This window comes from Colobus angolensis, unplaced genomic scaffold (assembly GCF_000951035.1).
Source record: "Colobus angolensis palliatus isolate OR3802 unplaced genomic scaffold, Cang.pa_1.0 Scaffold86, whole genome shotgun sequence".
Classification (NCBI taxonomy): Eukaryota; Metazoa; Chordata; class Mammalia; order Primates; family Cercopithecidae; genus Colobus; species Colobus angolensis.
The window spans coordinates 3957389-3982725 of record NW_012122487.1 but is presented as its reverse complement, the minus strand read 5'-3'; the positions used below and the strand labels follow the sequence as shown (position 1 = coordinate 3982725).

At 42.9% G+C, this 25337-nt stretch overlaps 1 protein-coding gene across 3 annotated transcripts in view; it reads right to left on the bottom strand.

Moving 5' to 3' along the window:
* Positions 1-25337, bottom strand: part of SAXO1 (stabilizer of axonemal microtubules 1) — a 132381-nt gene that overhangs the window by 7001 nt on the left and 100043 nt on the right. For 2 of the 3 annotated variants that reach the window (XM_011930362.1, XM_011930361.1), the window contains exons 2-3: positions 15941-16120; positions 6771-6973 (exon numbers count right to left, since the gene is read on the bottom strand). In XM_011930362.1, coding sequence (XP_011785752.1) covers positions 6771-6973; positions 15941-15963 — 226 coding nt within the window. In that variant the 5' untranslated portion in view covers positions 15964-16120. The remainder of the gene's footprint in view (positions 1-6770; positions 6974-15940; positions 16121-25337) is intronic. The other variant, XM_011930363.1, reaches the window with a different exon arrangement.

The following is a 25337-nucleotide window of genomic DNA, read 5'->3' as shown; positions in this document are numbered from 1 at the left end:
AAAATGCTAGGATTACAGATATAAGCCAACATGCCTGACTTCCTAAGGGTCACTCTGTCAGCATAGTTTAGTGGTCAGTCATGACTGGTCAGAAGTTAAACTTAAGAACTTTAAGCCAGTAAGGCATTCACACTTTGCCAGTGGAACTGTGTGTGGGTTAGGAAAAACACATACAAAGATCAGGCAGTTTGTAAGTCTGATTTGGCTTTTACTTCCTACTGGGCTTTCTCATGTCTTCCCTGCACAAGAACTAGGCCTAACCAGGGATGATTAAGGATGATGAGTGGATAGATGGGCTCCTTTCTGACTTCCCTTGAGCCTGCACACAGCCTTGCCCATGTGCACAGCCTTCCAGACTACTCAACCAGAGATGATGAGTTGATAGATGGGCTCCACTCTGATTGCCCTTGAGCCTGCACACAGCCTTGCCCATGTGCACAGCCTTCCAGACCACCAGGAACACATATGAGATTATCAATATCAAGATCCACTGTGCCTATCTCATTCTCTAGATCTCCCTTCTTAAATTCCTAGCTGGTTTGCTGGTCTATTGCTTGCCACAACTAGCACTGCAGCCTCAGACTAACTCAGAAGTTGTCTTCCCTGATTTCTTGCCATTAAGATCACTGCTGTTTTTACTGAAACCCCTGGGTATGCACTGCATTCCCAATCAAGTCAGGCCCCACTGACAGCAGAGCTGCTTGTTTCCACAGACTAGCCTGCTCAGGCAGAGTCACTACACAGATGAAACAGTGGGGGTGGGGATGGGGTGATGGAAGCAGCCCCAGAATAAAACATCACAGACGCCTAGTGTTAATAACCAAGGTGCCATAGTTTTTCTTTAATAAATGCTTCTCAATTTTTTGCATACCAGTGGTTGATTTCCAGAGTCTAGAAATGGTTGATTTTCACCATTTTGTCCAGTTTTGTCATTGCTTTTTGGGAAGAGGGTTTGCCAAGCTCCTTACTCCTCCACTCCAGAAGTCCTGATATCCACCCCCGCCCATCCCCCAGCACACTCTTAAGTTTATTTTAGGCTGATAATACTACCAACTATTTATCCAAAATTGGCTTCATCTTAATTGAAAATCTACTCTTTCTCCAAGAGCTATTAATGGCTCTATCAGCATCTTGAAAGCATTAGGGGGCCTTGGAGGGAAACATCTTGCTGAATATAAACCACATGTTTCCTCCCCACCCCCGCCCCCAGACTCTAGGCCGCACTTAAATGGAGGCATCTACCTGTAGATGCCTACACACTGCCTCAAGGTACTGGGGGTGGGGAGGACAGGGCTTTTCTGGCTCTCTTCTGTGATGGATGAAGTGTTAAGAAAACAGGTTTCTAAGCTCAAAGTTGCCTCATGTGATTTCTGATACCCAACAATGTAGTTGAAACCACATTGTTATCCAAGCCTCCCGACTTCCTCCACCCAGCATTTATTACCAAAAACCTCCACAGGACCCTGAAAAACCTCAGAATTTCACATGACAAACTATTCACACGCCAGTAAAGCCCTTCAGGGCCAGAGTGTCATGTGGGTAATTGGCAAGAACTTCTTTAAAAGGGATTCCATTCAATAATGTGCCTTAAAAAAAAAAAAAAAACAGCTAAACCTAAACCTAAAGCTGAGCATCAAGTAATTACACTCTCAATCTTTCCAATTGCACAGTGTTTTGAAAATGTCACAAATTACAACCAAATGCTGCTAAAGCATATTTTATTGGTGGTTTTCTGGACCCCAGTAAAGGTGCTGGCCATAGAGTGAAAAGGGGAAAAAAAGATTTCATATTTTTTCTGTGGAACAAATGTAAGCAGAATATATAGACAAAATCTAGATGGCAACCATTGAAACATGTATTTAATAACCTTGGTCTTTGGTTTCTTTTGGGCGGTGGAGGAGGAAGAGAATCAATGTATGGTCATAAAACATGAACATTGTTATGGAAAAGACTTACTAAAGCAGCAAATTTTCACAAGGCACAAACAAGTCACCCAAGGGGTGATATACCAAGAGATAAGGGTGTGACCCCTCACAAATGCATGGGGTTATTAAGGACAGATCCAACCACATGGTAAGTGGCATGGGCCTTCTCAATCCTCACTTCTGCTCCTGGCCAGGACCCATAGGGTAATAGCCTGGATGGGGATTTGTGTAGATGTTCCAACTTCTGTCACCTGGAACCCTTTAAACAATGGTTCAGAACCATTCACTCACTGATTCCCTCACTTGACACAACACCCTTGTAAACAATGGTTCAGAACCATTCACCCATTGATTCCCTCACTTGACACAACACCCTTGTAAACAGTGGTTCAGAACCATTCACCCACTGATTCCCTCACTTGACACAACACCCTTGTAAACAATGGTTCAGAACCATTCATCCATTGATTTCCTCACTTGACACAATACCCTTGTAAACAATGATTCAGAACCAACCATTCATCCATTGACTCCCTCACTTGACACAATGATTCAGAACCAACCATTCATCCATTGACTCCCTCACTTGACACAACACCCTTGTAAACAATGGTTCAGAATCATTCATCCATTGACTCCCTCACTTGACACAACACCCTTGTAAACAATGGTTCAGAACCATTCATCCATTGATTCCCTCACTTGACACACTTTGTTGTGTCATTCCCTGTGTTAGATGATGGGAATACAGATGTTGGGCATTCAAGGCAGTTTGGGAAGCCCTTCTATCACAGGTGAGTGACAGAACAAATAAACCACTTCAACTAATAGAATGTAAGTGTTTGCTATAGTCTGAATGTGCCCCAAAATTCATGTGCTGAAACTCAATCCCCAATATTGTGGTACTGGGAGGTGAGGACTTTTGGGAAATGATTGCATCATGAGGGCTCCACCTTCATGAACGGATTAGCACTGCTATACAATGGCTAGAGGGAGCCAGCTGAGGCCCTTTTTTCCTTCTGGCTTTCACCACATGAGGACACAGCAACAAGGCACCATCTTGGAAGCAGAGAACAGACCCTCACCGGACACCAAACCTGTCAACACCTTGATCTTGAACTTCCCAGCCTCCAGAACTGTGAGAAATAAATGTCTTATTTATAAATTATTCAGTCTCAAGTATTTTTGTTATAGCAGCACAAATGAACTAAGAAAGTAGTATTCAAAAAAAAACCTCGTAAGACACACATGTTGCAAACTGGTACCTATAGGTTCATCTAACTATAAATATGTTTCCTTTAGCTACATACTGATTTGTTTTAAAATCGGAATTGCAGAGGAAAATATGAAATCCAACTTCAAATGCACATGTTCCAAGAACAAAAACCCTGTCCATCTATGCATGCCTGGTTCTGAGCAGTCCAGTTGAGACTTGACTGTTGTTCATTTATCAACTCTGTTTAAGTAGGCAAGCAGTTAACAGGTACCAGAAGTTTAAGGAAAGTGAGAAAGAAAATAGGATTTTCCCAATTTTAACTTTGTCAGTAGGGAAGTCAGCCATTATATTAGTCAGTTCTTGCACTGCTATAAAGAAATGCCTGAGATTGGGTAATTTATAAAGAAAAGCAGTTGAACTAGCTCATGGTTCTACAGGATGTACGGGAAGCATGGTAGCATCTGTTCCTGGGAAGCCTCAGGGAGTTTTACTCATGGTGGAAGGCAAAGCATGAGAAGACGTCTCACACGGCAGGAGCAGGACAGAGAGAGTGAGTCGGGAGGTGGGGAGGTGCCACACGCTTTTAAACAATCTCAGGAGAACTCACTCACTATACAGTACTAAGGGGGTAGGGGGGTGCTAAACCATTAGAAATCACCCCCATTATACAATCACCTCTCACCAGGCCCCACCTCCAACACTGAGGATTACAATTTGACATGAGATTTCGTGGGGGCAGAGACCCAAACCCTGTCAGCCATGATTCAGTTTAAGCTGTGGAATACTCACTCTTCTGTAGTTTGAAGAGGACAGCCTGAGATGTAGCTGTATGGACAAAGGGAGAGACAGGGGAAACTGGCAGTGAAAGAGATTAAGGAAAGAGTACTGGTGGGGTGTGGTGGTGTGCGTGCATGCATGTGTTTGTGTGTGTGTGTGTGTGTTATGAGTGGTAAGTAGTTTGCTGGGGATAAGTAGAGAGGACTTCTCTTTAAATACTACAGGTAGACCTCCTCCATCCTTGCCAATCCCCCAGACAAGCAAGGAGCATTTTTCACCCGCAGACCTCTCCCTGCACCTAGGGAAAGGTGGAAGACAACGAACTGAACTGACAGGCAGGAGCTCTGAAGAGTCTCTCCCTATACTAAGATTCATAAACCAACAGGGTACACAAAGACAGTGCAGAGGAGAGGTGAGTCCGCCATTGGATATGCCCTATCAGAGTCCCTTACTGCCTCCACCAATGGTGGAAAGCGCTTACTGCAGTTTCATTCCTCTATCCCACTTGCTCAATGTCTGTGGTGCCTTATTTCTGGTCTTCTTGTAAACACTGGATTAAAAGGGAGAAGAATGCATTCAGTAGAGGCAAAAGTGCCCCCCAACACCCTGCCCATGGTCATACACCTGGTTGTATGGACTCCTCTGTAAAGCACCTGTGTAGTGCCTGCTGTGAGAGGGTAATTGGCAAAGAAAAAGACAAACAGATCCCTGCCCCTTTGAGCTTACAGCCTGGCCATTAAAGGAAGCATTAAAAGTACACAATGAATGATAAGATGGGGGAGTGCGAGGCACCCATATAGCATCCAGTCTGACATAGGGAAGGGCTCAGAATGTGATCTTTCAGCGGCTAGCTGAAAGGGTAAGTGCTCGATCAAGGAAGCAGAGGGATTCTATGTAGAAGACATCACATGTGTTAAACAAATGCCCTGAAGCAGAAAAGAAATGTAGGAAGGGACCTGAAAGAAGGCCCTGAGGCTGGAGCAGGTGGGCTAAGACACCAGCACTTCCAAAGCATCAGAGGAGGCAGTCAAGGTTTGGGTTTTTATCGTAATAGGATCATATGATTTGATAAAATAATGATTTTATCAAATGATTATCTGAGGAGTTTCATACACAGGAGAGGTCAAATGGCCATGTTTAGAAGACTGCTCTGCTCCCTTTCTGTGGAAAATGGGTAAGAGCTGACAAGACTGGATATATGCTCAAGTGTGTGCCCAGGTATAGACATGGAGAAAACAGGATTAGGGCTTTGCCAGGAGGAAGTAGCAAAAGGGCTGAAGAGAGAGGGAGTCCCGGCTATCAGTAGCAGATGGGCTCCAAAGATAGGCCATGGAGTAGACTCCGTGGGGAGGGACAGACACAGGAGGGGCTGGTGGTAAGAGGGAGGGTTGAGATGTCAATGGCCAAGGACTAGCGTGGTGGGAGGAGATAAGAGGACAAGCCCAGAGGACAGGATGCCAATGTGCACAAAGGCTTCAGAAGTGGGGCCATTTCGGGGTATGATAACATTCAGAATATTAACCAGTTTTTGTACTGCTGACGAAAGGTGGCTTGACCAAAAGTAGCCATGGGTGAGTGTTAGAGGAGGAAGCTAAAGAAAATAAAAGGGCAGAGCTCAGATTGCTGAAGAGGCCCATGCCAATCCAGTCCTCAGTTCCTGGAAGAATCAGAGAAACTCAACTAGGCACAGGGTCCTCCAGGATGACAGAATTAGAGGCCCTTCTAGGAGCTCACATCCCTCCAACCTCCCTACCTCCACCACCATCTTCACCCTAAATGCTTGGCTTGACTAAAGAAAAGTGGCCCTCTCTCTTCACAGCATTTAGAGGTCTGTGAACTGTTTAGCATGTCCTCCCCTAGGGCAAAGGTGGGTATCATAAGCATGAGTTATTGATGACAAACCTGGTCTCCAGTCTCATGGTCTCAGTCTTTGCAGCTGAGCTCCATAGAGTGGCTGTCTGCTAGCACAACACATATGACCACATATCTTGTCTCTCCGCTAGGCCAGAAAGTCAAGGGCAGGTCATTATGCTTCCTTCAGTTTCTAGGACCACACCTCGTAGGTAATATCAATAGATACTCAATAAAGAAAGAAGCAATCCTGTTTATATAAAGTTCAAAACTGGCAAAACTAATTTAAGGTAGGGTATTAAAGGTTAAAATAATGGTTACATTCTCGTTGGGGAGGGTGACAGAAATGGGGTAGTAATGTTATATTTCTTGATCTGGGTACTATTTACATGGATTTGTTCAGTGCAAATTTATTGATCTGTATAATTATAAATTGTATACTTTTCCATATGTATGTTACATTTTGATTTTTTTTTATACACATGAATGAATCAATCACTTAATCAGTGGTAGAAACTAACTTAGCTTGAACTTGAAATGCTTCCCCCAATAAAGGATTCAAACTGCAAGCTAAGGCAGGGGTTGGCAGATATTCTGTATAAGAGCCAGGTATTAAGTGTCTTATGCCTCACAGAATGTGGTGTCTCTGTCAACAACTACTCAACTCTGCTACTATAGTGCAAAAAGTAGCCATTGATACCGTGTAAGTGAATGAATATGGCTGTGCTCCAATAAAACACCAACACTGAATTTTGAATTTTATATCATTTTCACAGTCCTCAGATGATAGCCTTTTGATTTGTTTTTCAATTATCAAAAAAAAATGTTTAACCTTTCTTAGCTCTCCAGCTATACAAAAACAGGCTGCTGGCCAGATCTGGTCCGTAGGAAGTAGTCTGCCAACTCTTGCACTAGGTGACTTTGCACATGAAACACATTTCCTGGCCCACACACAGGCTCAGCCTGTCTTTCCCCCAATCTGCCCCTCTATGCTCTCCCACCTTTATAAGTAGGCAAACACTCCATCTTGTTGCTATATGGATATTTACTGTCCCGAGGTTTGATGGGGTCCACTCGACAGACAGGGTAGGGATTGTAATCTTTCTTATACGTCGTGAGCAAATCCATATTCTCTTCACTTGGGATGAACTTGTCATACTGGTGGGCCTTCACTGGTGCCACTTTGTGAGGCCCAAAATCTCTCCTGTAAGGAAGCAAGTGCATGCTGTTGGGGTCCTTGGCTTGCAATAAGGCTTATGCTTTCTGCTCAACCCAACTCTATAAACATTTGCTAAGAAGTCATATTCTACTCTACCTGCCTTCCCCGCTCCCCTGAACTGTTTCTCCTCTATTTCCCACTTTTGGGAAGGGTACCATCAATTATTTCTCACCCAACTCAGACACCTGTACACATCTTTGACCTCCTTTCCTCACGACCCCAGAGCCTATCATTCACCAATGCCCCTCCATCCCATTGGTTTTTCTTTCCCCTTGGTCAAGACCCTGACCATTTCTCACTTGGATCAGGTAACAGCCTGCCACCTGAGCTTCCTCCTTCATCCCTACCACTTCTATTCAATTCCCATAATGTGGCCAGAATAAACTCTCTAAATGGAAATCAGATGGCTTTCCCCAGTTTAAAACTCTTCCAGGTAAAATTCAACTTCCTAGCATAATTTATAAGCCTTTCTGGACCTGGCTCCTGCCTTACTCACCCTTGTCTCTCACTATCCCCACCCCACCTGAGCACCCTGCACTCCAACCACAATGTCACTACTTCTACTCCTGCGCTCTCCACCTTCCTTCCACCCAACCCCTTCATTGTGGAGCTAACTTCCTTTCAGGTACCTCTGCCACCTTCTCTGTGTTCCCAAAAGCTTCTCCTGCTAATGTTTATCTCCTTCTTCTGCTTAGCCTACAGAAAACCCAGAAGAGGAAAATAGTGAAATAATTGGAGACCCTAAGTCCTTCATTTCTCTGCTATCTGGTGTCAGCACCCCCGTTATTTCAGAGAGTACCAAAACAACAGGATCGAAAAAGTATAATGGTCTTTGCTAAACAGGAAGCAGTCCCTCCCCAAAGTATCCCAGATAAAAAGGCGCAGATGCTCACTGCAATGCCCACTAGGAATCGCCCTAAGGAGCCAGGGCTTAGCTTGGACTTTTGTTGCCCTCCAGGGCACTCGCAACTTCCCACCTCTCAATGCTAACATTTCCCTCTGAAGGGTGTCTGCTTCACACAACGAACTGTTTTTGCCTGGAACCCATTTATTCAACTGGACAAAGAGAAGTTAGATTTTCCCTGATGGTGCTTGCAAGAACAGCCCTATCAAGGGAAGGGGAAGGTTTCCGGACAGGAAAACATTAGGCCCAAACACCAATAAAACCCACTTCCCGGCCAAAATCTGGAGCAGCATTACTGAGCCATGCTTGACTAGCAAAGGTAACATGCTCCACTGTAACCTGTCTTGTGTGAATTATACACATGATTGTCAGTAAACCCGAACCGGGTCCTAAAAATGCTTGGTGGGATGGGAGGAGGAAGTTAGGAAGCAGGAGAATTAGTCTCTCTAGGGCTCTAAGGAGGAAATGGGAGATGCTTCAGTTGAACTCCCCTAACACCCTCTGGGTAGATTTAAAAATATATCTTAGCAGCAGTTATAGGACGTTCAGCCTGGGCTCCCTTCCTAGGGGCCCCGCTGTTAGCCTGACGTGTCTGGAAGCTGACTGTGTATATCGGGGCTTATGGAGGGAATGGACTGAACAAGAAGCCAAGGGTCAGCTCCTACTTCTACTGTTCTCAATGAACAAGTACTACACCCTGGTGTCTATTCAGCACTAAACCAATTGTAACAGGGAACTAAGAGGGTAAGTCCTTAGGCTACAAAGACAAATGGAAATGCCCAGAAAACTCCATCTGAAAACCAGCTGAGTGGAAAGGGACTCTTGGTCAGAGAGTGTACATTCTAAAGGAGTGCTCCCAAGGGAAGCTGAGCTCTCCTCACTCCCAGAAGAGATGGACAGATTTCAAGGCAGCCTGAGACCACACATTCCTAAACCCTTATAAAAGCCTGTGTTCAGTGATGGCTACCTAAGCCTGCACCCTATTCATTTCCAGGGAGTATCAGGAGGTACCAAGGGCAAGCAATGAGGAACAAAGCTAGGCGCCTATGAGTGCCTGAGCTGCCGCGCTGAGCCCACCCAACCTCAAAGCACCTAGGAATGCTTTCCAGTTGTGAGCCTGCCACTCTCGGGGACCCTGCACACAGAGTCCATGGCAGCCTCTTCTTCAGTTACTCTGACCAAGAGGACCAGCTTCCTCTCAGGGATGCCGCAAAAACCTCCCTTCAAAGGCTGCCAGCCTCTTGAAAACTAAAGCACATTTACTGCTCATCTCCCATGGCTTCTACTGGAAAAGAGCAGACAAAAGCCCACAAGCAAATTCACCAGTTCACAGACCATTCTGAAATTGGTTTCCCAAAGACAAAAGCCAATCGTCTTTTCCAGTAGAAAATTTAAGTACATTTGTAAGTCTTCCTCTACGGTTTAATTTATTGATCAGCTATAAATAAGGCAAATGACTATGGGGGTGGGGGTGGGGGGAGGCAGTATCTACTTCTTAAGAGAAGAAAAATTTTAAAGTTTGACTTTTTTATAACCTACCTAAACATAGTTACTGTGGCTTAGGAGTGAATTTAATCAGAATTTATGTGTTTCCTCATTATGTTTTTATGTTGAGAACATTCACTGAAACCTGTCATTAACCCAACATAACTGCATGTCCCCAATCACACATAATCTTATAGCCTTTAAATTCACGTAAAAGAAAAGTCTATATTTTAGTCTTCCCAGAATTGCTCAAATTAACTAGCTTTTCTTTTTAAGAACACTGGATCTCCCCTCTCTTTCTGTGGTACATTTCCCAGTCTCTGTGCACATGTGACGTGAACCAAGAAAAAGAAACTGGTGAGAGAAGTAAGTTTCTTTTTGGTAAGTAGCTATAAAAGTTATAGAGTAGGGAAGGCCAAGAGTTAAACTCAGAGTTAAGTGAAAGGTTGGAGTGGTCCTGCTGGGGAAGTCATAACAACTTGACTTCAAATCATTTGGCAAAGCTGAAAAAAGGTGTTTGACAAGACTCTGACAAAAGGAAAGAGGAAATAACCTAACAGTGAGCCAGGGTCCCGAGCCTGGCAGTGGGAAATGAAGATTTCACCATGACAAAAGGGCCATGCATCACATATTTTAAACCTGTTTTTAATGCTTATTTATGCAAACTTCAAGATTTGTTAGTGTGTCCAAGTAATCAATTATATTAAAATGGAATCCATCTTAAAAGGAGTTCCTCCTCTTGGCCAAAGCCAACCTCTCTCACCCCTGCCCTCTTTCTCGGGAACCTCTTCTACAGACCATCTCCTAGGCCATGCTTTTCTCTCTTCCTCCCTACTGCCTCCTTTCTCCACTGAGTGTTATCTCCCATCTTTAAAGGTAAAGAGTAAGATAAGACACAATCCTCACTGGACTCCATTCTCCTCCGGTTTTCCCTTCTTTCTTCCAGAAAGTGTTGTCTACAAGTACAGACTTGCCTTCCTCTCCTCATGTCTCACCCATCAAATCTGATTCCCCTCACTCCTGGATACTCCAAGCATCACTTGTTTTCCAGACCCAACCGCTGCTTCTCATCCTTATCCCACTGTGCTTGTTCAAAGCGTCCATCCTCTCACTCAATTTTTCAGTTCTCTCTCCCTTGACTTCTGTGATACCACTCCTCATGATCTTTTCTCCATCTCCTCTATGGGGTTCTGCTCTTTGTCAGTTGATTTGACTTTGTCACTTCTACAGGTAATTCTTAAACTTCCCAATGTCAAAAGGCACCCTTCTAGAGAAACTGTTCTCCCATCCTAGGCAGCTTGGGGAGTCCATCCCAATATGCTGCAAAAGATCCTTGGCTGAATCACAGGGCTTGATTCATGCCTCTGGTCCTTATGGGACACAGAGTCTGCCTTATCTTCACTATCACAGATGGGATTCCAAGCCCATGCACTCCAGCATCCAAGTTACATAGCACCTGTCTTCTCCTCTGCCCTCTGAGCCCCTCAACTCCCACTAAGGCTGAGGCGAATATCTGTCATCACTTCATAGAAACTCCAGACAAACTATTTCAAATGACTTTAAAGCTCTAAAAAGGTGGATTCTGGGGAGAGCCAACAGGTGGAAGCAGAAAATGGCACTGTTTGAGGCTTCATTGTTTAATTTTCCATTAACTATTTAAGATGCAAAGCTTCTAGCCTGAAGGTCAGCTCCACTCTGTGTCAGGCAGGGCAACTAAAAGGCAGATCTTTATTGATTATCTTTTCTTGACTACAAAAACCAGAGGGCCGGCCGGGCACGGTGGCTCATGCCTGTAATCCCAGCACTTTGGGAGGCCGAGGCAGGCGGATCACCTGAGGTCAGGAGTATAAGACCAGCCTGATCAACATGGAGAAACCCCGTCTCTACTAAAAATACAAAATTAGCCAGACGTGGTGGCACACGCCTATAATTCCAGCTACTTAAGTGGCTGAGGCAGGAGAATCGCTTGAAGCCAGGAGGCGAAGGTTGTGGTGAGCCGAGATGGTGCCACTGCATTTCAGCCTGGGCAACAAGAGTGAAAATCTGTCTTACAAAAAAAAAAGAGGACCAAGTTTGAGGCAAACACAGATGCTGGAAAATGAGGAAAGAAACCTGGAAATGAGAGAGCCAAAGACAGGAAGCCCTAAATTCTGTACATAAACTGGGTCCAAATCTCTGCATGACCTCACATATATGGGGTAGATTTCAAGCCAAAGAACTGAAGTGAGATTTGAGCTGCCAGCCAAGACACAGAATTTGTATTGTAAATCAAATCAGGTTACCTGCCTACCAAAGATAAAAACACTTTTTAGAGCAATGCAAACAAGTATCTAAGGTGTCCACAGCGTAACAACATTCTCACTGTACAAAAATCAACCCAAAATCTGACCCATGCTCAAAAAAAAGATAATTATGGAGACCAACTCCAAGCAGACCAGACATTGGAATTAGCAGACACGGGTTTTAAAGTAACTTTTTAAACCATGCTCAATAAGGAAAGCAAAGTAAGGCCATAATGAATTAAAAGATAGGAAATAAGGTAAAATAAATATAAACTAGATTTAAAAAGTATCAAATGCAAATTCTAAAACTGCAAAATATGTGAAGTAGAACATTCAATGGATGGGCTTAAGTCATAAAATGGAGATAAGGGAGAAAAAGTTGGTGAAGTTTAAACTAGATTAATAGAAACTATCCAATCTGAAGAACAGAGGAGGGGAAGAAAAGACTGGGGGAAAGAAATGAATAGATTATCCGTGAAAGAAAAATTACTTGAAGAATAACAGCCAAAGTGTCTACAAATTTAATCAGAAATACAGTATAGACAATTCAAAGGCTCTGAAATTGCCCAAGCAAGTCCAGTGCCAAGAATTCTATCTGCATTGTGTTCACACTAATTCTTAGGCCCAGGCTATGGAGGCTAAGTATATGCCCAGTGGTACAGCTCTGAGTAGGAGAGTCAAGTATCTGTTTGAACAAAAATATACATATATACAAAATTCAATGGGTAGTGCAAGACTCAAGCCTGGTACTAACTCTCTGGTTTCTTTCCTGACCTTTGGAGAGGATACTAAATGCCCTTTCTCTCTTAGCTCTTCCCTCCCTTACTCTCCTTGGTTTACCAAGCAGTCTTGTCAATAAGTGATAGAGATGATGTTACCAATTCCCTGCCCTCTGCCTTTCAGCCACACCCATCGAGTCTGAACTCAATTCTATCTCCTCACTCTGTGCCTCCATTCCACTCTACCCATGGTCCCACTCCCTTTAGGATAAAGGTCCAACACCATGGAAGACTCACCTCTTTCTTCCGATGCTGTTCATTTTGCCCATCTTTAGGGAACTGGCTTAGCTAACAGAATGTCTCAAATTGGGGTCCCAGTGTTTTACATGTCACCATGTTGATGGGGACATGAGGCTTGAAGTGCAAACCTCTTATTCATAAATTGATCTCAGGTCTATCTGAACTAAAGGCAGATTCTACACCAGAGAATTACCAAGGGCTGCAAGAAAGCGTTTCACATTAAAAATGCTTGGAAATCACAAGCATTCCCCTCATGGCACCTGCTGTAAATCCCCAAGATTTATGGTCAGTAAGACTTGTGTGCAGCTGTAATCATGCCTCACGCTGGGATGATAACCTTTCCAGAAACCAGGTGTTTTGTGTGTGTGTGTCTGGGCTTAATCACCAAACTCAGCAAAGTCCTGGACCACGTGACTTTTTCGTTCAGCAGGTGGGAGCCTCACGTCCAACCTCAGAAACTAAGCAAGGTCAATGTTTAGATAAAGAAGTGGGTGGGATGTTCCAGTAATAAGAGTCCTAAGAGCAGAGGGGTGACGACAATCCGTGCAGACACAGGGGTGTGCAGACATGGGGCTGACGCATCCCTTCCCCTGTAAGCCTCCAGGGGAACACCAGATGGTAGCTTCCCTACATTTCCTGACAGTGGCATAATTTTGTTCTCAATCTACGAAAAATAGTGCCCGTCATGGCAGGCACAGGATTGAGAAATAATGAAATTGTGGTAGAAAAGAGAACACAGATGTCTTCCACTCATTTCCCCCTTACTTCTCTTTTTAGGGTAGGAAATAAAAAGAGATTCATATCTGCTCTTTTTCCTCCCTGTGTATAACCTTGATCCTACCACTTTTTCTTTTTAAGGCCCTTACGTTCATTAACAGCTTATTTTGGAAATTCTTGCACAGTCTGCTTTCCTCTACTTTAGCCACACTTGAGGTACATGATATTCATTGTTACTCTGGCTCCGGGAGAGGCAGAGGGGCCTTCTGGGTGATATGTTTATTGTTGTAAGTGACACAAGGCAAGGATAATTTAGGACAGGTCAGAGGATAAGTTTTTGTTTAGCGAAGCACCATCAGGAGGAGGGAGGCTATCTGGAGTTGCATCTGGGGGCCTCAGAGCTAGATGTTGGGGTAGGGCTCCCACCCTAGACCAAGGGTTTGTCCTCATTCTCCTAAGCTTTGAGCAGCTAACAAAGCAACCCGCACCAACCAACCTTCAAATCATCCCTGTCTATACTTTCAGAATAGGAAATATATCAATGTCTGAAGCCAACGAGACATCTCACAAAGTGTTCTTCATTTCCTGCAAACTGGATATAAAGAGATAGAAAGACCCACCCCTGGAGATCGAACAAGATATTTGCAAGCCACCCCTCAGTACTACTCTTATCCTTTCCTACTGATTACATGTCCCTTATACAGGTGCCCAGGACTCTTACTTGGTGTTGACTGGGGCTTCCTAAAACAAAAGCAATGCTCAGAAATGGTTCACACTTCTTATTAGGGTCTTCAGACTCTCAGAGACAAAGAGTACTGTTTTCCTGGCAAAATGAAGCCCAAACTTTAGTGTTCATATTGCTTAATAAATCATAGGTTGAAAAAACAGCTGCATAAACTACAATGTTTTAATACATCAGGACCCAGAAACACTCTGTTTAAACCAAATCATTTAAGATGATTTGGAACACTCTGTTTAACCAGAGTGTTCCAAAACAGAAACACTGTTTAAACCAAATCATTTAAGATAAATGGTTAGAATAAACATAATTATCTGGCCTTAGCAATACAGCAAAACCTTGTCTCCACAAAAAGTTTAACAATTAGTTGGGCACAGTGGCCCATGCCTGTAGTCCCAGCTACTAGGAGACTGATCAGGGAGGATCACTTGAGCCCAGAAATTCGAGGCTGCACTGAGTGATGCACACCATTGTACTCCAGCCATGGCTACAGAAGGAAATCTTATTTTAAAAAAATATTTTTAAAAAGTGGCCTGATTCAACTCAAGCATCAGACAAGGCCCTCAACTCCCTCTCATTCTCAAGCCCCTGTCCAGTGGTTTCCACTAAGCTCAGGAATCCTTTGGCTTCATTTCTCCCATTGTGGGTGCTCCTACCCCATTACCCAGACATGGACTTCCTGTGGATTTAGAAGATGGCAGTGTTGTGTAGAGAAGAGTACCTCCAACTCACAGTCTCAAGAGATGTTTCCAGTCCTATTCTGGAGAAAACCTGAAGGCAGAATGAATTAGAATGGTTCTGCTTCACCTAAACCATCTGGGACCCTTACTAGCACAAAATTATGAAGCAAAAGGGGAACAATAGGAAGAAAAGTCACCAGGTCTGAGGCACTGATGTGCAAGCATTGTGCTGGAACAGTCAACATTCACCATCATCTCCATCTCACAGCAACCCTGCCCTTTATGGAGATGAGGAACAGGGAAGGCAGAGAACACATCAATTTTTCAGGGCTTAGCTGAGGACAAAACTATACAATCTGAGACTGCCCAACTGCACTCAAAGATGTTTCTGCTCTACTAGATCACCAGTCACAGGTCACTCACTGAGTTGTCCACAGCAGAATCTGCAAGAGCCTTGCCTGTAGAACAACCCTGAACTGATAACTTTTCTGCACCCCCTCAGTACAAACACCTCTGCAACACTAATATACTGAACTGTGTGGCTCAGCCTCCGCACAGAACTAGAGCTAAAAAATCTTAGTTTGGGAGTCAAGAATAATTTAAAAGAAAAACATTATTTGTTCATATTTCTTGAAGAACATTCAGGAGAACCCCAATTCAAAATTTACAGCATAATCTTAAGGGGGAAAAAAAGCTTACTTTTTCTCTATTGCCAAGTTCTCTTTCACCACCACCACCACCACCCGCCACCTACCCAAGCTGGCCTGGAGCTTTTCATGTAACAAAGCCCAAAACTTGCTTTTCAGCAACACCCCCCACTCTTTCCATCCCTTAAATATTTTTCTTAACCTCCAATCCTTTATTATATAAATTAATCCAGCCTTTCCCCACCCTCTACTTCAGCAAGCAAGAATCCTTTCTCTTTAACAGAAAATTTGGAAAAGACTGAGAAGGCTCATAAATGCAGGATTTTCTCTCAGAGATATAGTACATTAAGGCATTAATATTATATGTTGATGCTGCATATTAATACATTAGCACGACACATTAATATTACACATTAGCACTGCATGTTACTACGTTAGTGTTGTATGTACCCGTATACCTTAATACTGTTTGTCCTCACCTTGATGTAGTCAGGCCTTCCATTGGTATAGACCCTTTCTGGTACTCCCGCCTTGGCTTGAAGGACTCTCTGGGCAGGTAAGAGTGATAGAAAGGGTAGTTCTCGGTATATTCGGAGAGAAGACATGGTTTCTCTGTTTTATCATAAATCTTGGTAGGGAGATGTGGACAGTGATGCCGCCTATAAAAGACACAGAGTTAGGTTGATTACCTTCTTGGGAGAAATAAATTCAATTTGCTAAGAGTACTTCTGCCAAATGTGACTCAGACTGCAAAATCATATGACTGCCAACACTGAAGACCAGAATTCAACCCTTACTTTTTTTCCACTAAACTATGTGAAGTGGCCAGAATATAAAGGTGGTCTGTAACTACAATTGGTTAATAAAAATTCCTTGGATCACAGAATTACACACAAGCTGTTACAGATGCCACATTGCTTGTGTAAGCATGGAAATAATTCCATACTATAACAGAGAAACGGCTGTGTCCCCAAGCTCTCCGAGTGCCACCCAGCTGCCTCAGGTCCTCCCCTGAGGTCTCGAAACAGCCCAGGAATTCAGGGCTTACTACTGACCTAACAGGGTGTGCTCTAAGGCTCTCCAATAGGGCCAGCCAGTGTCTTTTCTAACTGGTTGACTCCTGAGTCAACTCAGAATATCATCAGTGTACACAAATGACATCATTCAAAGCAAAACCACCTTAGTTCTGAGTCCACCAAACACCACTGACTATGTGAAACCACTTTCACATCGAAAGTCTCCTTCACTCATTCTTTCAGGTCTCACCTCAGTTATTACAGCCTTAGAAAGACTTTCCCCAATCATCTTATACCCAGGAACCACCCCACTGTTGCATCCCGTCTCCCCACCAATCTTCCCTACGTGTGCACATATTTTCTCCCATCACCCTGCGTGTGCCTGTCCCATCACTTACAGCTACCTGTGATTGGCATGTCTGTTGGCCAGTTTGTTTATTGTCTCATCTGTCACGCTCAGGGCCTTTATCAGCCTTGTTCACTGCTACACTGTACGTGTACATTGTACATTTTTCAACCTTGTCCACTGTTCATTGTACATGATGTACATCTCTATTGTATCCTGAATTTTTCATTCAGTAAATGTTTACTGTATACTAGCACATTCAGTAAATATTTATTGAATGAAAGACTGCGTGTATAAGTGAATGATTAAATAAACTTTATGCCTAGGGATGAATTGAACAAATTATAAATAGATAGTATTTAGCAGTCATAATTTATAGTGAGTTTTTCCATTTTACATGCTTGATAGTAAATGAAGCTTACTTACTTACTTACCACTTACAGCTGGACTGAGGCAGCTGTTAAAACTGTCAAAAACTAAGTGAAGGCAGTTTATCAATTTTGTATATGCCCACATACAATCTTCACAATCCAGCTGGGATCCCTCTCATCATCAGGCACCAGCACATCAGCAAAAACTCCATGCTGGTGTTTTCCAATTTAGCTACCTCCAGGAATGGCATAGAATTGTTTTCCCATTTTCACACTGGACTGATTTTTAATAACAGAAACTAAAATGCAATACTTTGGGGCAGTACATGGGGGAAGGGAGATAAAATCAGAGAAAGAAACCAAGGACTCCTCACTGTTCTAATGTAAAGCTATTTTCCAGGCAACAGCTGGCATGCTGCTCCTGTTAGTAAGTTCAACCTTTTATATAAATATTACTGCCACCACTGTGGTTACTATGTACCTCTCTTCAATCTACTCCCCAGAGAAAAATCATCAACACCTGTACTGTTCATATGGCTAGAATTGCATATTAACAAGTACCATTAGAGATATCCCTACTTATTTTCTTCTCACCTATAGATTTGTTATCAGAAATGCCTTAAGATGGCATGAAATTGCCTCACTTACTTTTTATTTGTATTGTAAAAGCAGTATTGATTCATGGTAAATATTTCAGATATTCCTCATCATTTACAAGGAAAATCTTTCACAAATATGCCATCCTTATAGTATGAGTATCTAAATTTCACAATGTTAAATACAATAGATAAAAGTTTGGTTTTTCTTTTTCAGAATGCACATTCTTGGCATTTAATGTACAAAGCTATGTATTTCTATGTCATACACTTTTAATAAAATATCTCCTAATTGTTGGCACATAAATTGAGTGCTTTAAAGTGTCTTTTGTACATTCAAGAGATAAATTGTTCTGTGTGCATAGTAAACAAACAACCCATCTCCCACAGTAGATACATGTTAAATATTATTGCCATTTCTGTGCTCACAATCAGTCCAACTATCTGAGATTTCAATTTGAGCCAGCCAGTACCCTATCTTTTTAGGATTCCTACAAACCTCAAATCAAAAGCCAAGAAGCACTGGCTACCAAAAATACCTCTGCATGTATATTTTATTCACCCACATTCTAAAAGAAAAGTCAAGATTTTATTCAGGATAACTTAGTTTCAGGCACTTACAATAAAACAAGCTCCACAGGCAGAGTGATATTTTCCCTTTTCAGTGCCCCTGTTTTTTAAACTGGTAAAACTACTTTCATATAACCCCCTTTCCATATTGTTACTTTTAAAAAATGTGACACACTATAAGGATTTATTCCAAAAGAAAAATACATTTAATGGCAAAATACTGCAATATGATCGGCATCATGAAAGGTGATTTCAGTAGAGCAACAAGCTTCTATCCAGACATTGATGTTCCATTAAATGGAATTATATCAACATATTTATACAGCAGACTTTGCCTTATTGCTGGTTAACTGAAACCTTGTCTCACTTTGAAATATCAAAAACTCTTATGCAAAAATAAATGTTTCATTGCCTGAGTGTGCTCATGGAGTCATCTCCTTTCCCTACCTGCACCATGAACGCCCTGAATACCCCTCTCAAGATACCCAGCACCATGTCTTCTCACTGGTAATCTACCCAACCCTCATTAACCAGGAATCCCTCAAGGATAAAGATCAAGTCTGACATCTTTTTGTTTTGGAAGCTAGCCAATATTATATATGTATTTAATAGATGGATGAACAGTGTATAAGAGGATGATATGCTGAAAGAAAGATATCTAGAAGTTATCAAGAAACAGAAAATAATTCATTCTAACATTAGTAGAGTCAAAAAGGTAAAGACAGATTTCTCAATGTTTAAGAACTAATTAGTATCTAAAGAAGGTTTGTAGAATTGCCCTGACTAGGGTGTTTAAAATGAAGCTTGGAAGCCGTGATCCAAAGAACTGAAACTTCTTCAAGCTCTGTGATACTTGTGTCATTCCAAGAGCTCCCCTCACCACCTTGCTCAGGTACACCCACAAACAAACCCAGATGGAGCCATGGGCCAGGAAGGAAAAGGGAGAGAGGAGGTTTATTTAGCCTACCAGAACAGAACTCTCTCAAGTCTTTCCACTCCAGAATTCACAATTCACAGGGGTCAAAGGACATAACACTGACTTTCTGATACTTGGAAAAGAAAGCAGTAGAGACCTTACGATGAAACCCAGAAATAATTAACAATACTTGATTCTGAGCATTGGCTCCAAGCTAGAACTATAGAATTTTTTTTTTTTTTTTGGACAAGGTCTCACTCTGTCATCCAGGCTGGAGTGCAGTGGTGCCATCACAGCTCACTGTAGCCTCAACCTCCTAGGATCAAGCAATCCTCCCCCCTCAGCCTCCCAAGTAGCTGGGACCACAGACATGCAAAACCACGCCTGGGTAATTTTTGTATTTTCTGTCGAGATGGGGTTTCACCATGCTTCCCAAGCTGGTTTTGAACTCCTGAGCTCAAGCAATCCACCTATTTCAGCCACACAAAGTGCTGGGATCACAAGCATGAGCCACCACACCTAGCCTAGAATCACAGAATTTTTAAATTGAAAGGGGGCATAGGGAACATCTGTTCTAGTACCTCCATTATGTTATGTAGATGAAAAATCTGAAGTTCAGAATGGTGTACACGAACCAATCATAGATATAGGATAGGTGTCTATCACTTCCAAATGACCAGGTACATTTCCTGACATACGACGAGCTCAAGTCATCTATGACTCTCAGGCAATCCTAGAATGGATAACAGAACTTTAAGAATGTAACAACTGGGCCGGGCGCGGTGGCTCAAGCCTGTAATCCCAGCACTTTGGGAGGCAGAGACGGGTGGATTGCGAGGTCAGGAGATCGAGACCATTCTGGCTAACACAGTGAAACCCCGTCTCTACTAAAAAATACAAAAAACTAACCGGGCAAGATGGCGGGCACCTGTAGTCCCAGCTATTGGGAGGCTGAGGCAGGAGAATGGCGTGAACCTGGGAGGTGGAGCTTGCAGTGAGCTGAGATCCGGCCACTGCATTCCAGCCTGGGCGACAGAGCGAGACTCCGTCTCAAAAAAAAAAAAAGAATGTAACAACTGCACTGGTACACTGGTAAGAAAACAAAAGTTAAAAAAAAAAAAAAAAGAAGAGGTTCCTCTAGAACAACATCATCAAATGGAAATACAATGCAAGCCATGTCATATATGTCATTTTTAATTTTCTATTACAGTAGCCATATTAGAAGGGTAAAAAAAGCCAGGCATAGTGGCACCTGCCTATCGTCCCAGCTGCTCAGCAGGCTGAGGAGGGTGGATCGCTTGAGTTCAGGAGTTTAAGACTACAGTGTGCTATGACTGTGACTGAGAATAGCCACTGCACTCCAGCCTGGGAGACGTAGTATCTCCAAAAAAAACTAAAACTTTTAGAAAAGGTAAAAAGAAGCAAGTGAATTTAATGTATTAATGTTTCATTTAACCCAATATACCTAAAATATCATTTCAACATCCATTTAAAAATTATTAATGAGATATTTTACTTTCTTACTGTACTTCAAAATCCAGTGTGTCTTGTACATTTCTTTCAGTTCAGACCAGACATATTCCAAATGGTCAACACATATAACAGATAGGTGCAAATGCAACCAACTAGCAGTCACTGCCTGAGTGCTACGCTGGAAAGATTAAGAGGCTACCACCAAGTTCAGTGAAAAAGACTACCTTGATCAATTAAGCCATGCCTGCCAAAACCCTGAGTTAGGATAAGGGGTGGGGTGAAAATCTGCGCAGGAAGGGAAATGTCCACAGGCTGTTGAACATGATGACTTGTAGAATCACACGTTTGGAAGACATCTGGAACAACAATGAAGCCACAAAAATATGAATTGGAAAGTGCAGATCTGAAATTCAAAGGTACAGACAAAAGAACTGCAAGCACTTGGGTACTGGAAGTTTTCTCTAAAAGTGTAGGAAAGATAAAGACACTAAAAAATATTTTTTGTTGACTAATTCAATATCAGTTTCTTTCTTAAACTCTCTCTGACCTGTCTTCACATGACATAATCATAGGCATTAAAACAAATAAAAAATAAAGCAGTTTTTCTTACTTCCATAATTCATCTCGATCTATAGCACCAAATTTCAGTTTTGTGCACTTGGAACACTAGCTGCAGCTGCTCACTTTCCTGCCACTCTCACTTTTCTCTGTCTTCCAGGCCCATCTTCAATGCTACCACTACCACCCCTGACTCCCCACAAAGCTGCTGAAGATCCCATGACACAGTTACTGGCTGTGACTCTTCTGCTCAGAGTGTACATGGGATTATGCCCCCACCTCTTCTTCTACTGCACAGCCTTGCATGATCCTCTACTTTTAAACTTTTGTGTGTGTGTGTGTGTGTGTGTGTGTGTGTGTGTGTGTCTTTTAGAGACAGGGACTGACTTTGTCACCGGGAGTGGAGTATAGTGGCACAATCATAGCTCAGTGAAGCCTCAAAATTCCTGGGCTTAAGCAATCCTCCCACCTTAGCCTCCCTGAGTAGCTGGGACTACAGGCATGCACCACCGTCCAACTTGGCTAATTTTTTTATTTTTTGTAGAGATGGGGTTTTGCCATGTTGCCCAGGCTGGTCTCAAACTCCTGGGCTCAAACAATCCTCCTGCCTCGGCCTCCCAAAGTGCTGGGATTATGGGTGTAAGCACCATGACCAGTCTCAACTTCCATGTTAAGAATTCTCTTGGTTGCAAACAAAGCTATTCATCAAAACAAACGCATGACCATTCCCCCTGCCACCAACTGGAAGTTTGAACAGTAGCTGGTATAACATGACTTTGGGCTTTTCAAACATAAGAACTTTCAGTAGTTTTTTAGAATCTAATCTATAAAAAGGGCAGCATCTCGTAGGATACTCATGACTTGTCTTGCCTTCACCAGTCTTCTGGATCCCCTCCTGAGCCTAGCCTGATGTGGGCAGTGAAGAGGGTTCTCCTTCACTCAAGGAGGCAGGGTGCATTGTGGAAAGGGGCTCAGAGGCAGGAAGATCTGGTTCACAATCCTAGCTCTGCTACTCACTACATGCGTAACACTGAGAAAGCCACTTAACTCCTCTGAACTTCAATCTTCTCCTCTTTAATCTGCAGATAACAATTTCTACTTATGTGGATTAAATCAGGTACTGGAGTTCAAATGCCTAGCCCTGTCCAAAGCAAGCAGGCTGTAATTAATAGGCTAATTTATGGAACAATTACCATGCACCACATAGGCTAAGAGTTTTGTATACTATTGCATCTAATCTTCACAACAATGCAATGGGCAAGGCACTATCATCACCATTTTACAAATAGGAAAACCAGTGCTAAGAAGATGTTATCCTGCTTAAGGCCACATAACCAGAAGGTGATGAAGCCATGACTGGACGCACAGGTCAGCCTGATTTCAAAGCCTATGCTTTTAAATCACAGCCGTACATAACATGGCTTGATGGAATGCCAGCCTGTACCAAATCTCTTTTCTGGCTGCTCTGATAAACCTAAGGGCAGTCAATAAATAGTCCGTCTGCCCTTCCAAGTTCCCTCAGCTACACTCAGAATCTTCCAAGACATTCTCCTCTTTCCCACTGAGCCTAAAAATATCCCAATACAGACCACAAATAGATACAACTCCACTCCTCTTTAAAATTCTGATTTCCCACAGAACTTTCTTTGCTGCTTAAACAAGAGTGTCATTAGATAAAGTAATAATGGTAATAACCAGGGAAATAAAGAAAATGGAATGCTAGATCTAGGAGAACCCTAGAGATCAGCCAGCCCTACTGCTTCATTATACAGATGTGGATGCTGAGTTACTGCCCAAGGTCACACAGCTGGTCAGCAGCAGCCTTCACCCCAGGGCCCAATCACCTCCCACATGCCTGACTTCCACTTACAATCCAATTTCAAACCCAAAGTTCAGACTCTTAAAGGATTTGCAGCCCATTTTTCCTTTTACCCAGTAGTTAAGAGCTTGCAACCTGTCACAGCTGCTGTGCAAGGGAGGAAAGCAGTGCAAAAAATACATTCTCCACCTAGGAGAGGGGAAGCTGCCCAGGATCGCCAAACACCAAGTCATAAAAGTCATCCTTCCACGCTAATAGCTTAGAATGATTCTAGGCTGCCTGGAATAGCAAAAACTCTGGATGCTACAGGCAAGGCCTTCTCAAAGGAGGATCTATGTCTCTGGAATGGTGTTTTGTCTTAACAACCCCACAATCCAATTAGCCTCAGGGAAAGAATAAAGCCCACACTTTTCCTAAAGTACATTTGTGTTTACCTGCAGTGGTTTATAAACTTTTAAAATATTTATTTACTAAAAGTTGTTATCTTTTGTTTATGATAGATCTGGAGGCCAAAGGACAAGTGAGAATAGTCTTGTGAATTGCAAACTAAGACAACTTTTGGACATAGATATACTTTACAGCAATCTTGAGGCAAGATACCTCACACTCCCTACTTACACCTTGTCTATTAAGATCTTTAAAGAATCAGAACAGCGTGAGAAATCTGAATAACTCTGGCTTATACCCCACTCATGGTGCCAGTGAAATGATGAGGGATCATAAACCAGAACTTAGCCGGGTGTGGTGGCTCACGCCTGTAACCTCAGCACTTTGGGAGGATGAGGCAGGTGAATCACTTGAGGTCAGGAGTTTGAGACCAGCTTGGCCAACATGGTGAAACCTCATCTCTACTAAAAATACAAAAATTAGCCAGGTGTGGTGGTGGGCACCTATAATTCCAGCTACTCAGGAAGCTGAGGCAGGACAATCATTTGAACCTGAGAGGCAGAGTTTGCAGTCAGTTGAGATGGCGACATTGCACTCCAGCCTGGGCGACAGAGGGAGACTCTGTCTAAGAAAATAAATAAGTAAACCAGAACCTCTGACAAAGACTAACCCCTCAGGCAACGAGAAATTGGGTAACAGAAAGCAAGGCCAACCCCTGAAACATAAGTCGGAGAAAAGCAACCTTAATGGTTATCTGGTACACATATAACAAATAGGTGTAAATGATATACCAACTAGGAGTCGCTGCCTGAGTGCTATGCTGGAAAGATTAAGAGGCCACCACCAAGTTCAGTGAAAAAGACTACCTTGATCAATTAAGCCATGCCTGCCAAAACGCTGGGTTAGGATAGGGAGTGGGGTGAAAATCTGTGCAGGAAGGGAAAGAGAAGAGAAGAGAATTCTGATGGAAATGTCCACAGGTTGTTGAACATGATGACTTGTAGAATCACACGTTTGGAAGACATCTGGAACAACAACGAAGCCATATGAATGAAGTTGCCAGAAGAGAAGAGGAAGGAATAAAAACAAAACCTTGGAGAAACCATATTTGCAAAGAAGGAAAATAAGTTTCTGGGAGGAAAACTGACAAAAAGTAAGAAAACTCTGCCACAGGGATCAAACAAAGAAAAGACTTTTACATGTTCAACAGTTTGATGCCACAGAAGAATCAAAAGTCATGAGGGCTGGGAAAAAGACATCTTATTTGGTGGCTAGAAAACAGCTTTAGTAGAGCAGCTGGGGTGGGACCAAGGACTCAATGCTGAAGAAGTGGTGCAAGAGACAAAAGACCATGATTCTGAAAAATCTGGTGGTGGAAGCAGCAAGAAATTACCCAGGAGGTACTCAAGAAATGTTAACTCTGGGGTGGTCATCATGGGGTAGTGGGTGGAAGAACTAAAATCAGATCATCTTGCAAATATAGAGGAACAGATTCACAGATAGGAATACTCTGATGAACAAAAATAATTGGTGGAAAAAGAGCCTGGACTGGCAAGAAGGCATGATTAAAGAGGGCAGATGGATGATATTAAAGAGACATCTTGAGAGGGGAGAGAAGAATCAGAGCGAGGTCTGCTGGCCTCAACCCAGGGCATCTACAGACAGAGAGAGCACGAGGCAGGACCAGAAGCTAGGAAGAGATTCAAGGTATGGTTCATGCCTGTAATCCCAGCACTATGGGAGGCCAAGGCAGGTGGATCACCTGAGGTCAGGAGTTCAAGACCAGCCTGGACAACATGGTAAAACCCCGTCTCTACTAAAAAT